The 20911-nt window shown below is 36.6% G+C and overlaps 1 protein-coding gene across 2 annotated transcripts in view; it reads right to left on the reverse strand.

Annotated features, from left to right (window-relative positions):
* The window catches only part of si:dkeyp-19e1.3 (USP6 N-terminal-like protein), a 29458-nt gene extending 10545 nt beyond the window's left edge, over positions 1 to 18913 (reverse strand). The window contains exons 1-3 of one of the 2 annotated variants that reach the window (XM_038275653.1): positions 18655 to 18913; positions 1447 to 1520; positions 986 to 1071 (exon numbers count right to left, since the gene is read on the reverse strand). In XM_038275653.1, the coding sequence (XP_038131581.1) occupies positions 986 to 1071; positions 1447 to 1512 (152 nt within the window). In that variant the 5' untranslated portion in view covers positions 1513 to 1520; positions 18655 to 18913. The remainder of the gene's footprint in view (positions 1 to 985; positions 1072 to 1446; positions 1521 to 18654) is intronic. The other variant, XM_038275664.1, reaches the window with a different exon arrangement.
* Between the last annotated feature and the right edge of the window lie 1998 nt (positions 18914 to 20911).

The following is a 20911-nucleotide window of genomic DNA, read 5'->3' on the forward strand; positions in this document are numbered from 1 at the left end:
AGCCTGTGGGGGCCTTAACATCTCCTTCAGAAACAAACTCCTTCCTAAATGCAAAGGAAGGAGGGATACTGCAGATCATTCACACCAATCTCTGTCAGAATATACAATACACACAACCTGTATTGTTGCACCCACTGATATATTTGCATCAGTTAACATTACTACCTCATCAATGAAAATATCAGCTGCAATACCAAGATAAAGCAATAACAGCTATATGTACAGACACATTATGCACTTTTATTTTATTAATAATTTTATTGTGACAGATTATTGCTTTCTGTTTATTAACTTCTTGCTACAATAAAGCATATTTTTCCCCAATAGATAAAGTGTGTAATTCAAAATCCCTTGGCAAGTTGTACCTCGACCACATGTTTTGTGCAGTCAACAAACTCCCAGCATACATCAGCCTGGATAACTGAGCGCTCTTTTTGGTAGCATTGGTAATTACATTAAGTTAGATTGAATTTTGGACATGGAGCCATCTTTTTATGAAAAGACAAATTCTGTATAGAGTCCAGGTCAGGGATTTTCTAAAGGTCATTTGTATCCAGATTTTTTTTTTTTTCATTTACACTATGCTCTGAAAACTGATCCGTGCCGAGTTCAGACTGAGCTTGGATCAGTTAACCAAAAGGGTACTGAAATGCAGAGATGGCAAAAGTACTCACTTTCCATACTTGAGTAAAAGTACAGATACTTGTGTTAAAAAATACTCTGGTAAAAGTGGAAGTACTGATTAAACTTCTTTACTCAAGTAAAAGTAACAAAGTACAGGCTTGTAAATTTACTTAAAGTATAAAAGTAAAAGTAGAAACCACTTTTTTCATGCCGTTGTCTACATTTTAAATGGATGTCTGCCAATAGGACTAGATCTCCGTTGTGTTCATTTTCAATCATCTCGTTGTCCATGCTACTATGCTAACGCCACCGCCACCAAGCTGCAATGATTTGCCGCGAATGAATAGTTTAAGTTACTTACTGCAGGAAGCCGAAACGGTCAGTGACTTTATAGATGCTGAAGTCAGCGTCCTCCCAAGGGTCGATGCTGACGCCTTCTTGCCTGCCCTAAAAAACAAGCGTCCAAATTGGGAGAATGAGGACAGACATTCTGCTTCATGACCAAATACCATTCAGGTTAAATACATTTTATTCAAGGTTTACAACAAAGAAAGGGGAATGTAAAAGAACCTTTAAAGGTTTTAACAATAAATGTTGAACCCAGTCAAAATGGTCGATGTAAAAAAGAACATGTATGAAGTTTAAGGGGATTTTAAGGCAGACACTAATTCAATGTAAAGTGAAAAATTTCAACAAATTAGAGATTTTCTTTTGTAGATTTTTAAACTGCATATTGTAAAGTTTGTTCACAATGTCCAGAAAACAGTGGAAATGTAGCTCATCATCTCTATAAGATGCCTTTATTCCTGTATACCTACCTACCTTATCATATTTAGAGATGATATCTGCCCGTTCCTCTGCAATCAATGCATCTATATCCTTCTTCATGTCAAAATCTGGAAGGAAGCAGATAAATAATCAATGTAACAAACAACAAAAAGGGTAACTAGATGGAATAATCTGCTAAAGAGGGAGTAATCTGCTAAAGGGTGTACAGTGTGACTAATGTAAATCTGATAAAATGATTCACAGATTCCAATGCTGTAATATTGACAGAATATAGATGAATAAGATAATCTTACAATTATTTAAATGTCAGGAAGTATTCACCACCCACTAGATCTTTATCAGATACTAAAACCATATTTTTGAGAACGAACTTGTACATCTACGCTAACATTTATTTTATATTAAAGGAAGGGATGTTTAGGTTTAATTGATAAAAGAAAAAAAAAGTATGTCAATTCTACTAACTATCTACCAGGGAATCTATTCTGCTATTAATCACAGAGAGTTTAAGATGGACTAATCCTCACAGAGCTTTGTTTTATGCATATATTATTTATTTAATAACATATACATTCAATATTACCAATACTGGGTCACAATGACATAAGGAAGAAATTGGCTGGCATGATTAGAAGAAAAGAATGAACCATGTTACCATGAGATAAGGAATTTTAAAAACACACACAAAAAAAAGCTTACTTTGTTTTTTTATCTGGTCTGGTCTCACTCTGCCCTCTGTGACTTTTTTAACAAAGTGACTCACAGAGAGAGGGTCCAAAGTCAGCTTTGGATAAGGACTTTATAGATGCTAAAGTCAGCATCCTTAGAAGCATAAAAGCTGACTCTCTTTTGTCTGCCCTTAAAAACAAATATATATAGGCTGTATATATATATATATATATATATATATATATATATATATATATATATATATATATATATATAACACATTTTCTAAGTGTTTAACTTAAAGGAAGACAATATTAAAGAAACTAAGGAGGGTTTTTAGGGGATTATCTATGAATTGTGTAGCTGTGTTTCCCTGCCTTATTCACAGGCAATGGAACAACTGCATAAATGACAAGCAGCCATATTTACTTAAGAACTCTCATCAACCTGTTAAAGGAGACTTGTACTTGCTTTTAAGAAACTAACGTTAAGCCAAGACAAAAAGCAAGTGCATGAAAACGAGTGCTAAGGAGGACTCTTAAAGGTGCTTAGTCAGGGAAAGCATCATGCAGTGTTCATGTGTGCCATGCCAGAGCTAACAGGTGGGAAAACACTTGCCTCTTTAAACTTTAACCTCTAATGTTTTCCTCTGTTATACCTCATTTTAAAACGTGAAGGTGAAATATGTAGGAGACATTTCCATTAACACGAATTCTAAAAATTAGATAAATTACTGGAGAAAATTGTAGATTTAGTTTGTCTTTTTTCTACATACAGGTAGGACATGCACACAACTGTATCCAGTTGTTTAGATAAAGTCCTGAAGTTTATAAACCATAACTATTATTTAAATGTTGTTTTTGTCTTTGCTTCAACAGCACATTATTTACAGCTGTTTCTGTCTGCTGTCAAAACAGCTGAGCCTCTGTTCTTAGCAGGTGGTCGCTGAATGCTAAGAACTTGGCAGCTGCAGTCAGCTGCTGTGTGGGTTTATTTTCTTATGGCTTCTCTTTTCTAATCCATCTTAGCTCAGATTCTTACACTCTTTAAATACACTGTATCTGCAGGTTTTTGTGAACCTTCCAAAGAAAACAAATGTGAGGTAATTAAGGTTGCCTCTTTACAACTTTTTTCATTTCCAATTCGACAACAATTTCGCAGCTTTGAGTGTTGTTAGATAGAAATATTGTCCAGATACGATGTCATCACAGGCCATACATGCTTTTATTCTTCATTGGGTAGCGTGGGATGTTAGAAAAGGTTTGATCAAGTGAAATTACTTGAACAAGGAATAGCAATCAACAATAGGTATGAAATAATTATACCAAAATTTGTCAAAAGAAAATGTAAACCTTTTGCATTTAAGATACAAATCTTTTTCCTCCATCAATATGCTCTATCAAAAATTCTAAGTTTTAGTTCCACCTGGTTTAATTACGCAAAATGTCTTCTTTAAGGAACCTTTTGCTGTCGGATTATTGATGGATTAATCGGAAAAATAATCAACAGATGAATCGATTTGCAAAATAATTCTTAGTTGCAGCCCTACTTTAAAATGAGACAGATAAATGTGGGGTGTTTCTATCGGCTTGCTGATAACAGAGGTTTTAGCTACAAGGCGACATATTCAATTTTTTGTTTTTTCATATGTGACCAACTCCCGATATCAATATTGGATTAGAACATCATCAGTTTAGGTTCACATTAAAGGGGCTTTGATTTTACGTTATTACATCATGTTCTACTCACCCATATTAGTTTTGTGTCATTTGAAGCTGTTCTGAAGATATTCCGGTTATATCCAGGTTATATCCAAGTAACGTCTTCCTATGGGCAACGACTTGAAGGCACAAACTAAACTGTTAATAATTTATCATTTGTGGTACGCCAGCATTCATAACATGTAGGCGAATATTTTTTACATTTATATTTTTTTTAAACAAAGTGGAGTGTGTATGACGTTATACCTGCTACTATTCATTCATCCTGTCCGCTAAACTGCTGCTAGTTTTACTCACACACCTGGAAGATGTCTAGTGCTACTAATACAAATGATCTCGCTCTCGAAATGGAATTGAACAATTCCGATTAGCTAGCCGAATGAATAGAAGGGGTAAAGTGTAGCCGCCTGTGGCCTGGGCTGCCTGTCACAACTCCTGTCCGGTGAGCGGATGACGTCATACATAATCCAACTATGATGTAATAACGTAAAATTTAAGAGGCAATTGTAAAAAAAAAACTTTGTTCCCCTTTAAAGGAAGACGTACAGAAACTTAGGGCTTTGGTTGATATCAACGTCACCACTTGCTGGGTAAACTGCTTATCTTGAAAATGAAATCCTTTTCCACATTTTACTACAAGTGTTAGGCATCAATTTTTAAATTAATATAGCCAACAGTGAGAATCCAAAATATGCAAAAAAAAGAACACCAATGAGCTAAAACTGTAAATCTATCAAGGAATTATTCAATAGAAACCTGGAAGAAATAAACTATGTTAACTATTGAATGATGTATTATGTGATTGTTGACTTAATCTAGAAAAAAATTTAAATGGTCTTATTTTCCTTTTATTATGGATACTGTTTTTGTTTTGTTTTTTTATTTGGGTTTAACCCTCATGAGTCAATATTGGATAACCTCTTTTCAATGCATCTGCAGCAAGTGTTTGGGGGAAATTTCACTATCAGCTTTACTCATCTAGAAACTGGTATTTTTGCCTCTTCCTCTTTGCAAAATAGCTGTCATAACAGTTTGAGAGCATGTGTGCAGAAATTCTTAATAGGATTTGTGCCTTTCCAACACATGAACATGATTTGGTCAGAGCCACTTCCTTGAACTTCATGGATACTCTCCTGCAGGAATGATGAACCTCTGCCAGAGGTCTAAGCCTTCTGCAGGCTTTAACGCTTTAATCCATTATTTCCACGTCAGAAGCTCCAGCCAAGTTCTTATTATGACTGAATAGCTTCCATATCCCTACTGAAGAAATACATTTTTACAGCATAATGCTGCCACTACCACACATACGGTTAGGATGCTGTGGTCTGCAGAATTCACTTTGTCCACATGCTATTAATGTTTGTAGCAAAATGCTAATAGGGCTCATTTCTTAACAAATGAGTCTGACAAAAACACCAGATTTGTGATGTGGATAAGTTACCTTTTCAACAATCCATCACCCGAGTTTTGATCCATGCAGCTCGTTCAGATTTACCAGGGGACTACAGTACCGGCTGCTTCTCTGAATATTGCTTAAGACGACAGCCATGTCTGGCTGCTAAAATGACTGAATTCTGTGATATATGTAAAACTTGGGATCTTGTTTTATATCCTCATCTTCATTTAATTTTCTCAACAACAGTATTAATGACATATCAGCTGTGTTCTTATTGTTTTTATCAATGTTAAAAGAATAAGAGGAAAAAGAAAAACAACCCAGAGGACTTTAGACAGGAATGTTTTTTTCATACTGAGATCATATTACCTGTAGAGTAACTTATAGCCTGACTTCTAAAGTCTTTTGGTTTCTCCAAATTTTCTTTGAATGTATCAGAGTAAAGCGGGCTTGGATCAAATAGGCAACTATATTTTTTAAACATACAGTCTTTAATTTTGTTTCACTTTCACTTCCTCAATAATAAACTTCATTCTATTGGTTCATCACAAAATCTAATGAATAATTCTCCCCACAAATATTCAGGTTATAATGTTAAAATGCCCTTTGCAAAGACACAAACACTTAAAATGTTCAATAAAATTATACTTAATTCTGAATCTTTATTCCAGGCTGACATTTGTTATGATTTAACAATCATTCATTAGGCTATACTTAAAAAACTGCATAGTTCTGCAAAGCCTGAACTGCACGCATAAACAAACCTAGGTTTAATATTACATATTAAATCATATAAATATTACAGAGAGTTTTGGTAACTAAAGGGGATTTTCTCCAGCAATATAAATGACCTTAAAAGGTCTGTTTTGTTTTATTCTAAGGTTTTTCATGCTTAGTTCCTGTGCTGAGTCTACTTAATGCTGATACTATTGTGTTTGGGAAAAAGGAAACCAGTGGCTGCCACTCCTTTAATGAAAGGCTTAGTAAAAACAAAAATAATGGGACAACAAACTAGGCCTCCGACAGGAAAAAGCCTTTAGTATCATCAATTTCTGATCAAAAAGCAGATTTTTTATTTAAAGATCTGAAAAAATTCATGAGTTTGTTCACTTCACAAGATTATTTCTTACAAAAGCCCATGTAAAGAATCCATAAATTAATGAGATGTAGTCAGCTTTGACATTTCGTTAGAGGTGTAAGAAAATTTGAGCTAACCTGTTTGTTGACAGGACATGCTGCTTTGAGCTTTAGGCTGAGGTGACATCATTTCCTGTTATGACATAGAGCTCTAAATTGAGCTTGCTATATAAGCGCTCGGTGCCTCATTGTGACCACAAAATGCTTGCAAGGCACACACTCTACTAATCTCAGATTGGAAGGGAGAGGGGCAGCAGTCAAAAATTCCTTTACCAACTTATCAACCAAATTTCCTCCCACACTGTCTACAGCTCACAAGCACCACAGAGAGTCAGCTGTAACAAAAACTTAGTGGGTAAAAACTAACCGTTATTTAAAATAAGATGACCAATGCAATGACTCTTAATAGTAAATGGGTTACAGGAAGATGATTCATATTTTTATTTTATCTGAGTCTAATTTTGTAAATCTGCTTAAATGATAAATTACTAGCTGGCCAGAAAAATGTTTATTTTTTCTCTAAATATATTTCCACTTTTTTTGGTCATCCATCGTTTGGTCTTTAATCAATCTTAATCTGTATGAATCCGATTTAGGGATGAGGATTATACAAGAGCACAAGAAGAATGAAAGCCTGGGATTAGAAAAACTCTTGAAACAGCAAACTGTTGGGCTGTGAAAAAAAAAAAAAAAAAAAAAAAAAAAAAACAAGCCCAAAGGCTGCACTGCTCAGTAAGGTGTGTGTATATTTATGCGTATTCACTGTGTGCTATAGAGGGCTAAGCCCTAAACCTGAAACTCAAAACAACCCCGGGGTGTGGTGAGGGCAAAAGGATGTTAATCTTATGCGACTCTTTGGTAGGTACAATTCCAAACACGGCACAGTTGTTGCTCTAAAACCTCAAAAGATCGGTTTATGGATTACAGAGTTCAGATTAAAATCTAATTATGTTCTTTGACTGGCACTCAAAAGCTAACCCCAAACTGTTGATTGCATGAGTCAGAGGAGGGCAGATGTTTAGTTGTTCTTACCACAGGATGAGTAGAACACTGTACTAAAGGCCAAATAACACCTGACTCAGACTAAACAAGTTAGAATATAGAGTTAGAATCCATTATATAATGCTTCTTATCTGTATCCCAGTCAACTAATGATGAACAATATAATCGACACTGCTAAGCATATCCGTATCAACCCTGTGTGTTTGTTCATTCTTATTAGATGTTTTGGGAGCCCACATTGTATAGTAGAGATTACAAAGCTAATAAAACAATAACAATACACATCACGATGGACACCTGACCAATATCAATAGAAAATACGTCTGGTAAAAAGCAAATTGTAAATGTAATTTCAGTAAACTGTCAGCCATAACCAGCCAAAAAAATTTATAAATATTTATTAATTTCAACCAAAAAGAAAGGCTATTTTCATGGTACATTTGATGCAATATCACATAGCCATAATCGGGCATACGTATATTGACTCTCACTTTAGGGCTGCTATCATCATGTTCAATTTCTTTATTTTAAGATGCACAACTAGAAAACTATCAAAAGCTTCCAGTTTTTTTGTTTTTATTATAATTTTTTTTACAAAGTTGTGATATTTTAGCTCATATGTTTTATTTCATTTTTTTAACAAACATTTCAGATATTCAAAAAAATTTCCACTAGAATAAATAGGAAAAAAACAGTTTTTAAATGATAATTCAAACATTTCAAAAATCTTATGCAATTCTAGCCTGACAGTAAAAACAAAAACAGTCAGAAAGGCAAAGTGACAGGTGTTTTTTTCATGTGTTCAACTAAATCATTAAGGGATGTGAATGTCCTGCAATATTCTCATCATGATATAAGCCTTGTACTCTAGCTGAATGGTAGTTGTACATTCCAGTTAAAAAAGGAAGCTAACAAGCAACCACATGGCTTCAATTTCCACATGAAGAGATCTCTGCTCCCAGATGGCTTCAGAGTTCTAGATCTGTAATGGGAGTCAGATGCACAGAGTGTGCATTAAAGTGTGCCTGTTCAACCCAAACCAAAAATAAGAGAGAAGAAAGCAGCAAGAGAGGGATGGGAGGATCACAAGGAGGTGATTCTTCTCATTTTGGCAATAAATGAATGAATGTAGAAAATGGGACTAAAGCTCCTATTCAAGGTCTACATAATCTCATACCTTTACTCACAGACCACTCAAGACTTTTTTTGTTGAATTTCCACTCATCATATATACACTTTTTAGGATATATGTAATTAAAAGGAAGCCCCTTCAGAAACCATGAATTACCAAATCCACAGTTCACCAAAACAAGCTCGCACAAGATGTTCAACAGCCGTCTCTTTCTTTAGAGGCAGGTTTGGAACAAGATTCCCAGAATAAGCACAGTTTCCGTAGTAAAACTTGGGAAGACCACAAAGCCAAACAGAAGCCCAATACGCTCAAAGAACAGGTGAGAATTTAAATGTTACTCAAAAAGTACCTTTTTCTATGTAACAACCATAAACTTTTTTTTTATTGAGATTTTTATGTGACAAACTAACAGAAGAGCATTACTGTGATATGGAACATTAAAGATAACTGGTTTTAAAACATTTTTACAAATCATAATGTAGAGGATTGGACATGATTTTGTATTCAGCCACTTTAACTCTAACACCCTCCTATAAGATCAAAAACCGTTAACTCCTCTAGCATCACCCAAGTTTGGGATAATTTAGTCGAGATGTAGTGATGCAGGGAAAGGTTTCAAAACTATAGCCTTAAATTTGAGCATCCCACAGGGCACTGTGAAGTTTAACCTCTTTCCAACATGAAAAGAGAATGACATAGGTCCAAACCTACAAAGAGACAGCTGTTTATCTAGACCAACAGGGGAGAGCATTAATCACAGAGGTTAACAGGAAGCCTGAGGCAACTCTGGAGGAGCAACAGAAAAATGGAGCTCCAGCAGCGGAATCTTCTGACACTGATATCAACAATGCAGTTACTTTGAGTATTTTTTCTAAATGTATGAAAAAATTAAAAAATCTTCTAGGAAAAAATATTGCTGTTAACAAAGACAAGTCAAGTTTGTTCATATAGAACATTTCAGTGACAAGACAACTCAGAGCTGTGCATGTGGAAAAAAAAGAAAAGTACTGATCAGCGGCGTAGAGGCAACACAAATAATTAAAAATAATAAAAATCATTAATTAAAATAAGATGATGACATAATTAATAACTTACACCTATAGCCAAAACCCACCAATGAGCTGGATCACTGCTGAATTTAAATGAATTGTTTGTTGGTGTGAGGCGCACATTTGGTCCAAAAAAAATCCATAAAAGCTGTTCATAAATTTTCAAGATTTTTTACGAGATTAAACCTTTCCACTTGAGGAGTTCTGGATGGAATATTGATAGGCAAAAAATATATATATTTTTTTATCTTAATTTATTTATTTTTTAATAATTTTAATATAATCAATGCGCCAATTGTGTTGCTCAGTCAGCTAAAGGTCCTTTTTAGAGTCTTTAGACTCCAGTTGACGATTAATCGATTAGTTGATGGTTATTTAAATAATCAATTAATCACGATTAAGTGTTTCAACTCTAGTAGACAAAGACAATCAGACAGACAATTTCTCCTAAAACATAACTTCCTTGGCAGAGGTAATGTTGAACAGACAGAGTCAAACCTGGCAATGTTATCTAATTTAACAGAAATAAAAGTATAAAATACAACACAAAAAGTGCTTTGATTGGCTCTAGGTCTCCATTTCATGATGCTTTATGACCACACACTAAATACTTAGCGGCAATGCTACGCTACCGTTACCTTCTACAGACAAAACAAAGTCTCACCAAACCAGACATGCTTTGCCTTTGTGATTCTGTCATAAAGACTTTACTCCACTTTCTCATAGCGTGCGCTGACTATCCGCTAAGTAAAACTAACTCTAAATAAACGTAATCCTCTTAAATTTTTAAAGCAATAATGGGCGAATAGTTATTTATACTGGGGGGAAATATAATAATAATAGCCTGTTTGACCAATAACAGAAAATACAACTTCTGGGAATCTTTAGAGACAACCACAGTAGCATAAACAGGGGATATGCAGTCTTCCTGCACTGCTTATGCACAGAAAATAGACGGAACACGTGGACTGAGCAGACGAGGGGCAAAACATCCAGTGCACAGCCACTGGGGAGTGGAAAAGGATTTAGAATAACTTTGTGTTCTCAAGGGTCTTTCTGTCAAGCCTGATGACATATTCCTATTATCCCTATACTTTTTGATTTCTAAATAGATAAAAAAATATATATATTCCCCTATAACAATGCTCCTGCTTAAGTACCAAACCCCCCTTTTTACCTAAAATGGCTGAGGAAGTTGGTTTATCTAACGTTAAATTTGACCTAACCTTACAGCAGTTTCCAGTTGCAGAAAATAAAGATAGTGGAGGTTATTTATAATAACAGAAAGGTTTAGATGTTTGATTATGGTGGGCCCATCAGTGGGACGCCTTGCTTTCTTGAGCGGCAGGCCTTTTATTGGGATGAAGAGGACAGAAATGTCAAGGGAAAAGTATTCATAAACACAAGCAAAACCACCGGACCCTGCTGGGAAAGCCATGTTCTCATAACTGGGTCTCCATACTGGCAGGAAATTAGCCATAATATAAGCAGTGAGAATGAAAGAAAACCTTTATAAGGTTAATGGAAGAAAATATGCAATGTACTTTGTTTATAAAGTTCAAACTACTTTTATCTACGAACAAACTGTTCTCTGCCGACCTTTTTAACTTGATTACTTTTCTATCAGAATCCCCGAAAAGTGATTGGAAAATGCTTATTCTTTGTGCATAGATGAACCTTTGTGATACTGATGCAAAATTATATATATATTTTTTAAATAGGCATATTGATATTTGGTCAAGGTGAACAAAAGGTAAGGCTGCCAACCAACTTTTGCCAAAATTAGCTACTAATGAGTTGGAGGCCAATCAGAGATCACACTTTTACATAAAACTGCTTTAGATGGGAGGTTCCTTAATGACAAAGGAAGATTGAGTTTATGGAGCAAAAAAAAAAAGTCCAAGAGGCATCTAAAAAGAGACAAACAGAAATGACACAACCATGAAGGGAAGTTCCAAGATAACCAAATATAGCCTTTACAGAAATGCCAAAGAATGCATGGTCTACAACTATTATCCCATGGTCCTTTCACTTATTTTAAAGTGAGGGGGGACAAATTGGAATCTAAAACTGTCTGACACAAACAACCACAATGATAAGCAGTTGGAAATAGCCTTAGGTAATGGAAAGAAAAATCTGCTCTGGCCAGATTTACTCAGATCCGTAGGAAGCAGGGTGATGCACAGCTATGCTGAACTGCCAGAAACATGGCTCTCTGAATTCCACGTAGCAAACGTGGAAAAGGTGCTTTAGTCAGATGTGCAAAGTCTACATTAGGGCTGCAACTAATGATTATTTTGCAAATTGATCAATCTGTTGTGGTGGCAGCGTCTGGGTGTGGCAAAGGTTTGCTTATAAACGTTGGTAGATTTTCATTTTACAGCAGGACGACTCCTAATATGCAGCCCAAGGGAAAATTGGATGGTTAACATCAGAGCATATTAATGTATAAGGCGGGCCCATCTTAGCTAAGACCTAAATCAAGTCAAGAGTTTGGTGCAAGATCTAATCTAATCTAATATTAATCGATACCCTCCATGAAATCCAGCTGAGTAATAAAAAAAATTGTGAAAGTGAAATAGCTCAATCTCTAGTCTTGCAATGTGGCAAGGTTATTTGGGTCATTCCAAATGTTCAACACAATTTTCTGATTTCTTAGTGCAGAATGCAGAGCATCCTACTTTCTCCCATCTAAAGGTTATGCAGCACTTTGTGTTTGTTAATTAGACAAAATACACTTATATTTTAAACTAGAACGTAATTAAATATGAAAGATTTCAAGGGGTGCAAACATTTTTGCAAAGCATTATTGTTTTGTTGCTATAAAATGGATGGATACTGTTTTTCTTAAGGCTGAGGCCAAAGCCGATTATTTTGGTATCAGTCTAACCAACATCTGATACATGCTGCCGATTCTTATAGCCAATATCCGCTTTTCTTCCTCCATTTAGGATGAAAGAGACACAATTCTAACAAATGTACAGAAGTCCCAACTTATACAAAAAAAGATGCATTGTTTAAATATAAAATAATTCTTACAAAACATTAACATTAGAAAGAGGAAGCGGCAATGCATGTGCTTCACATGATCTAAAGGCATGGCTGCTGAATGCACTAATTAATCTGTTTTCTCTAAAAAAAAACAAAACACCAATATCATCCGGCCAACGTATCCGTATACCTCTACTATAAAAGAGGTGACATGTTTTTAGGTGACACGTCTTCCTGTTGCCAAGCACAGAGTTAGCTCTAACAAATAAACACGACCCAAAAAGTCAACGATGAAATCTGAAAATACTGACAACCAATAACTACTATAGCAAGTCTGACAAACTACTCAACATTCCCAGAATAAAAGTCCGCTAAATAAATATCAGTCTGACAACTTGGGAGTGTTGGCCTAGTGGTTAGAGCAGTTTGCCTGTGCTCTGAGAGGGTTGCAAGTACCAGATCGATCCCCACAGCCTCCACTCTGGGTCCCTAAGCAAGACCCTCAACCCCACACTGCTCCCCAGGCACCAAACAATGGCAGCCCACTGCTCCCCAAGGGGATGGGTTAAATGCAGAGAGTTAATTTCGTTGCTCTGTACTTGTGACAGTGTACTGACAATAAAATGCTGGCAAAAAAAAATATTATTAGAATACTCATTAACGGAAAGTATTTAATTAAAACCATTTGTATTTTACATTTTATTATTATCCACAGATCACAACACAAATGTAGATTTATTTATAGAACACATGTTTGAAGAGGAAATCGTGTACCAGATGTTAAAGTCTAGCAAATGTCAAACCGTTGTTTTTTTGTTGTTGTTTTTTGTTTTTTTTAAGTGTGCAAAAAGATTCTAGGACCTTCTCACATCTGAATACTTTGTTAAAACTGATCATTTTCTGAGCCATAGAGCCACGATAAAGCCTGTTTTTAAAGCCTGCTAAAAGAAACACAATTTGGTGCATTTCTGTAACACTGGTACATTTGTAGGCCTTTGACGTCCATCATAAAGCCACCATTCAGGCAGAGAAAAGGCCAATTTAACAATAGGCCTTTTCTCTAGTGAAATAATATTATCATAAGAGAATACAATGAATGCTACTGATTGAAGACTTGACAGAAACCAAAACTGAACCTACATCTAAACCTCCTTACCCCCAGTAGTTATCAAGCCAAGGAAGTTATTTGTACTTTTTTAAAAATGCCTTATCCCTGCAGCAGATCTATGTCTAAATGCAGAAATTTAAATATTCAGACCGCCTCGGTCAAGATTTAATCTGATTATAAAGTTTAATAAAAGAGACTAATGTTGCCTGAGGCTAATTCTCAGAGCTCACATGCTCTGTCTAACATGTGGCTTCAGCTGGTTAGAGGGCGGTTTGTCAGATCATTGTCCAACAACAAGGTTTTATCACATTAATTTCCTAAAGACAAGTAGTGTAGATTCTTGGTCAAAGTATATTTTTAAAGAGATTTTAAAGGAAAGAAAATTAAAAGTGTTATTTCGCATCTAGTAGGCTGTTGGGGTGCTCCCTTATTCAGGGGTCAGCAAAGCTAAATGAGTCATTTCAGCCAAAGCTCACTCTTTTTTGGCTCTTTTGTTTTCCATTTTTTCTCAATAACAAAAAAGGACATTCAGTGTTCAAGTTAATCACTGAAGCTAAAGACTTTGAAAAAATGTTTACTCTTTCACATGTTTTCTGATTTGTAATCAAATTTGGAAGAACATGTAAGGCAACAAAAAAAAAATAGTCTAGTACTCGTGAAAAGGCAGAAAAAGCACAACTCATCAACTATTTATTTAAAGCACTCAGCCATTTGCAAGACAATGACTGGCCAATATTCAGATCATATGCAAAATAGAGAAACATGTCTTTTTGTGCCTTTTACCACTAAAACCCTGAGTCATCAAGCCAAGGACTTCATCAGAGCCCAGAAGGTTTGCCGTAGCATCTGGCACCAAGATGTTAGCAGCAGATCCTGTAAGTCCTGCAAGCTGTGGAGTGGGGGGGTGATTTGCTTGTCCAGTCGATCTTACAGATACGCGACTGGATTGAAATTTGAGGAATCTTGAGGCCAAGTGTGAGCCTTGAACCATTTTTGTCTTTGGGCAGAGAGGAATGAAGTGCAAAATTTGGTTTATAAATAAGCAAAGTGTCTCTAAATAATTGGATTTGATATCAAATGTTGGTTTGCAGCCACCAGGTAGTACAATTCTAATGCAAAGATATTACTTCCATGAAAGATTATACATTCTCTTACAAAAAGCTTGTGAAGCAACATGAACAACAGGAATCAGGGTTTCCCAACAGTGTTGGCCAAAGTATCACATGTCTTTTGTTTGTCCTATTATGCATGTTAGTATCATTTGTTTCCCAGGAAAGCAACACAGGTGCCCATGTAAAAAAAAAAGAAAGAAAAAAGTTGATCCATCAGACTAAATGCCTAAACACAGCGGTGACCAACAACTTTTTTTGATCTCCAATCTGATTTTTTTCCATGTCTCACTGACTGCATAGAGAGGCTCCGATTAGGCAGGGTGGGCAGATCTGCTTGGAATTTTTCTGTCTCTGTGCCACAAAAGTTGAAGCAAATTCCCACATTTGCCTTGGACAGATTATGAAAAGTTATTTTTTTAAAATGAAAATACCACCAGCGCATTCTACAAAGCAAAGCCCCAATTGACGAGTCTGGGCAGCATCTCAAACCAGAACAGACAGAGAATGTTCATATGCCTATATAAAAAAAAAAAAAAAAAAAACATAATGAAATCTACGTCTAAAGAAAAGAAAACAGCAATAAACGCTGTGGGACTTTCTGTTTTTTAAAAGAGGTGAGATACGCTGTGCTTACTTGCTTTGTCTGCCCTTTGTTATTTTGCTTTTGTGAGGCTCAAAGAGGATCACTCCTTTATCTATTTTCTGTCCTCCTTAACTCCTATTATGGGTAAAGCATTCTTTTTTAATTTTCCATTCATAATTTTTGCACAAGTCAGCCCCGCTTGCTGTATACACGATGTGTGACTCCAAAAACTGACTCTTTTCCCATGCGAATAACAGCTATATTTTGTATTTTCCCCCAAAGCGAATGTGTTTACTTTGTAACCTTGTCTCTCATCCTGTCAGACCCAGGAAATTACTGCTGAATTGCTGCATACTACTACTAATATCCATCCACGCATCTTCTTTTGCTTACCCGGGGACGGGTCGCGGGGGTAGTAGCTTCGGTAGGAGGGCCCAGACATCCCTCTCCCCAGCCAATTGGGCCAGCTCCTCTGGGGGAATCCCAAGGCGCCTATGCCAGCCGAGAAACATAGTCCCTCTAGCGTGTCCTGGGCCTCCCGCTGAGCCTCATCCCGGTGGGATGTACCGTGGAACACCTCACCAGGGAGACGTCCAGGAGGCGTCCTAATCAGATGCCCGAGCCACCTCAACTGGCTCGTCTCGATGTGAAGGAGCAGCGGCTCTACTCTGAGTCCTCTCCGGATGACTGTGCTCCTCACCTATCTCTAAGGGAGAGGCCAGACACACTACAGAGAAAACTAATTTCAGCCGCTTGTATCCGGGCATCTTGTTCTTTCGGTCATGACCCAAAGCTCATGACCATAAATGAGGCTAGGAACGTAGATCGACCGGGAAATCGAGAGCTTTGCTTTTTGGCTCAGCTCTCTCTTCACCACAAAAGACCGGAAATGTGCACGCTTCACAGCAGACGGCGCACCAATCCGCCTATCGATCTCCTGCTCCATCTTTCCCTCATTCTGGAACAAGACCCCAAGATACTTAAACTCCTCCACTAGGGGCAGTACATCCTCCCCAACACACCACTACTTATAGTCTGATTAAAATAGACCTGGAGTCTATGTCAGTAAGACCTACACAAGCCCCCTCGTGTAAAATCATGTCAGGTGTGATCATCCCCATTGACTTTCAAAGAGCGCTAAATGCCACAACCTCTAACGACATGATTTTCTGTCGGATTGGATGCAAAATCGGATTTGGTGTGTTCTGGCCTTAAGGCAAGCTCCTCCATTGCTTTGGCATCCAACTCTATTGTTCCTAATCAACAGTGAACAGAGTGCAGCATTGCCATCTCTCTCTTATATGCTTTTAACAAAATACTTTGTGTCTTCGTATTCCTTTCTATTAAAATCCTCAGCCATTTCTGCTACCGTAACTCTTGTTGGATTCAACCATAAAAGCCAATCTTAACTGCCAACTTGCATTAACAAGCCTGTTGATGGCTCACTGTCGTTCGCGGTCATCCCTAGACCCTTTAAATTCAGAGCACCAGAGAACATTTTCACAGAGCTAAAGGGTTTAGATATCCTAAAGCAGAATCATCTATATATCACTATATGATCTTGGCCGTTCTCCAAGCTTTTAAAACCACGGACTTAAAATCTTGGAACTTATTTGTTCCTCAAGATCTCCACTAACCAACTCGGTAATGAAAAGTAAATCACAAAACAGCTTTTCACACTTAAAGGTAGGAGTTACAAATCTTCTAAGTATGTGCGACTTCCTGAAATATGACGGTTAAAGTTTACATTCATGTGTTCGAAGTCTAGGCCAGTGGACTTCAACAACAGCTCAAATGACAACAAAACCGATAAGACATCATATGTGCAGAATATGGCTTTATGACAGAATTGTGTGAAAGGAGACCAGTGTTCATTTCGCCTGACAGTATTAGTACTCTTGATTAGCGTATTAAAAAAGCTATAACAGAACTTTTGTGCGATTGGGAGAAGTATGTTGTCTTTGTGAAATGTTTCAAATGAGAACAAATCTGACGGTGCTGAGGTAAAATTCTGCCTTGATTAAACATAACGACATTTGTAACTCACATTGCCTCAGAAACTAAAAACGATAGTTTAGTTGCCTTTAAACCAGGAGTTTCCAAATTTAGTCCTCAGAGTGATTTTGTGGCCCTAAAACCGCAGCAGTTGCAGCAGATACACTGAAACTAGACCCTTCAAAGAAGATCCAGATAAATCGTACTCAAATGCAGTAACTCTTCATCTTTTATTACGTTTATATTTGTGTTTGACTCCATTTTAAAAAGAAGAAAAGCATCCAACCTTTTTTTTATTCAAAAGCATGCTTAACTACGGTAAATAAAGGGTTATTTTGTCTTGTTTTTTAGGGGAAATATGCAGTAATCTATGTGATCCCTTTCCTACAGATATCAGATCCACTTCATTTCTTCAACTGATGTTTTGCTTTTAGTTTATTGATGAGCAGCAAAAAAAAATACTTTAGCATTAGGGCAGTTTCAGTCCACTTTTTTAAAGGTTTGAACGCCTTTGCCTTTAAAATTGAACTGTGAAATGTTTCCAGGCCCTTAATGGTAGAGGAATATTGTATCCTGTTGGAGAGCCTTCATCCAGACAGTATGCAGCCTCCCCCACCCCACATTTAAACCTTTGAGACAGCCTGTTTTACCCTTCCAAAGGGGACCACGCATGACATGATACACACTCACCAGTCACTGGCCTACTTCTGCTTGCAGAGTCTGTCTGTAATCCTTCTTATTCTGGAGCCTTAAAGCATGTTGATTTTTGGGGTTTTAATCCATATGAAGATGTTAAGTTAGTTCCTAATTCCGACACTTGACTTAAGAGCTAAATATCTACAGAAAAGGGAACTTAAAATTATTAAAATTGTAAGAGATTAGGAGGAATTTCTTCTTAAACAGTCTATGAGGGGCAGAATAGTCAGTGCATCCTGCTTGATTTCTGAGAAAATGTGCCAACATTCAGCCTACACGTCTCTCCTCCCCACAGTAAAATTTGTACATTGCGCGCCGGAAAGCCCAAAACAAAGTATTGCAGAATCAGAAATTCCCCCCTAGAGAAGTTCTTACTATCAGCAATTGCCACAGAGACTAAATTACTCCACCCATCTCCACCTAAATTGAACAGGAACACTCCTGAGAGTAACGAGTCTTTCTATTAGATTAAACTGTCAGGGATTGCGCACGTGTGAGCAGTATGTGTCCTCTATTTAAAAAGCTGTATTTATATATATTTACTTGGAAATAACAGGAGGGGAAATAAAGGACCATATTAGGAAATATGTCTTTTGGACTGTGAAATACCAATAATTACAAAGCGCACATCGACGATCGCTTGCGCTTACCTTTAGGAGTGACTTTTCCTCTGCTCGGCTGTACCTACATGAATAAACTAAATCCTCTATTCTCATTCTCCCCCCTCGCTGTGCAAAGGGAGCCAGATGTTGAAGAGATGCGCACTTCTGCTCGGATCTGTGTGCTGAGTAGCTTGGCTGAAATCGATGCGGGTCAAACAGACTGAGCTGTCACCCCCCCACCTCCCCTGCTAGGCTCCGATCAGGCAGCGAGGCGAGGCGGATCTGGATGCAGCTGTCTGACAATCGGCTGAGCCGCTGATGACAGCGGCGCGAGGGGCGGGCCTCGCGGACCGGAGCTCTGAGCGTGGGTTTAGTGGTTGATTTGCAGGAACTGACCTAAGCCGCCGAAGTTAGTCACAGACATGTGTTTGAAAAAAAAAAAAAATACAAACATACTCTCTCTCAGTAAAAAGTTTAGATTAAATTGTGTAATATTTTACTTTTTCCTTATCTTTCCCAACTAATTTAACACTGCTGGTGTAGTGAATAATTCAGGCAGTTGTTCTTGTGGTAATTTATTGCATTTACGTCTATGACAAACAAAGAAAACAGATAAAATCTGTTTAAAACTTTGAGGAAAAAATACATAAATTACTACCCCTAAAGAAAGTCAGCTATTTGTCGCCATCTGCTGGCCAGATAGCAGAAAGCCATGCTGATTATTTTTGGAATATGTCCCAAAATAAAATATGGAATAAAAAAATTTTCTCATATTTTCCTAATTAAAATATTTATTGAATATACAGGTCAATTTAAGCATATTCTTTTCTTTACTGCGTGGCAGAAAAGTAATTTATTAAACACACATGGCAAAAGTGACTAAATGCATGATACTTATGTGAATGTATTCCTAAAAAATATTTAATTTTCTTAAACTAAAGTGCAAAATCCAAGCTTTTCAACATGTCTTGATTTTCAAATTAAAATTTATTATTTAAAGTGAAATCCATTGTTCAGTCTGTCCTATGTTCAGCCATTACTGAGTGGTTTGGGTAATCTATACGTCATCTCAAAAAAGTATTTAGGTCTACATGTGGGATCCTTAGAGCTGGCCTTCTCTCCATGCATGCAACACATCTAGGGTCAGGGAAAGGACAGCAAACCTCTCTTCAAAGCCTATATATTCTGCAAACAAACTACCCTGACTTTATTCTCCAGGCAAGCTATACAGAGTTCTATTTGGATAAACCAACCACCACAGAAATAATTTTTTTTCTCAAGCCTTCCATCTGATACAAACTAAAAGAGTCAAAGTTCCTTGCTAATCACTGATATATAAATAGCTTAGCGCTGCCACTTATGATTATTTTGCAAATCGATTAATCAGTTAAGCATTTTGTCGATTAATCGATTAATAATCAGATAGCAAAAGGTTCCTCAAAAAAGACTTTTTGCGAAACTAAACCAGGTAAAAATAAAACTTTTCCATTTGAGGAGTTCTGAATAGTAGTGTATTGACAGACATTTTTTTTTAACTTAACTTTTACAATTTTTTGTTGGTTGCTCTGTCAGCTTAAGGCATATTTTATAGTCTCTATACTCCAGATAACGATTAATCGACTGCTAAATTAGCTGACAATTATTTCAATAATCGATCAATCACGATTAATCTGATTCATTGTTTCAGCCATAAAATAGACAAAAATATACATTTTAGTTTCCCTTTTTAAATGTTTATATTTGAAATGTTTGAAGGTGGTAATTGATCATAATAAAGTGAACTCTATTAGGATTTAGACTTGACTTTCTTGAACTTGACTTTCAGCAGTGATTCTAATAATTTACCAAACTTTTTCATCTAGATCACTTGAGGATTGTAGTGTGTGCCTCTTTGATTAAACTGAAGTAGTGTTTGTGCTTTCAGGAATAACTGTTCAAAACAGCTACTGCTTTATACTTTGGTCAGTTACAATAATATATGCCATCCCAGATGGTATATTTTACTTAAAGTTTAATTAAACAAAGCATGTAATGTTCAAGAGGAAACAAAAATTAGCAAATGTCTGTGTGTTCAAAGGTAAATTAAACATGCTTGCAAATTTATTCTACAAAAAAAAAAACATAGAAAAGCAATTCCTCCACACTGTTTAAAATTTGCCACAAGCTACACAGCAAACGTGTGGAAAAGGGACTTTGGCCAGAAGGGAACAGCAACTGAACATGGTGTCACATGCAAAGCACCTAATGTGATAGAAAACAAACACTGCATGTCTCCCTCACTGCCCCATACTCCTCATACAGAGAA

The sequence above is a fragment of the Cyprinodon tularosa genome, unplaced genomic scaffold (assembly GCF_016077235.1).
Source record: "Cyprinodon tularosa strain WSP-4 unplaced genomic scaffold, ASM1607723v1 ctg121, whole genome shotgun sequence".
Taxonomy (NCBI): Eukaryota; Metazoa; Chordata; class Actinopteri; order Cyprinodontiformes; family Cyprinodontidae; genus Cyprinodon; species Cyprinodon tularosa.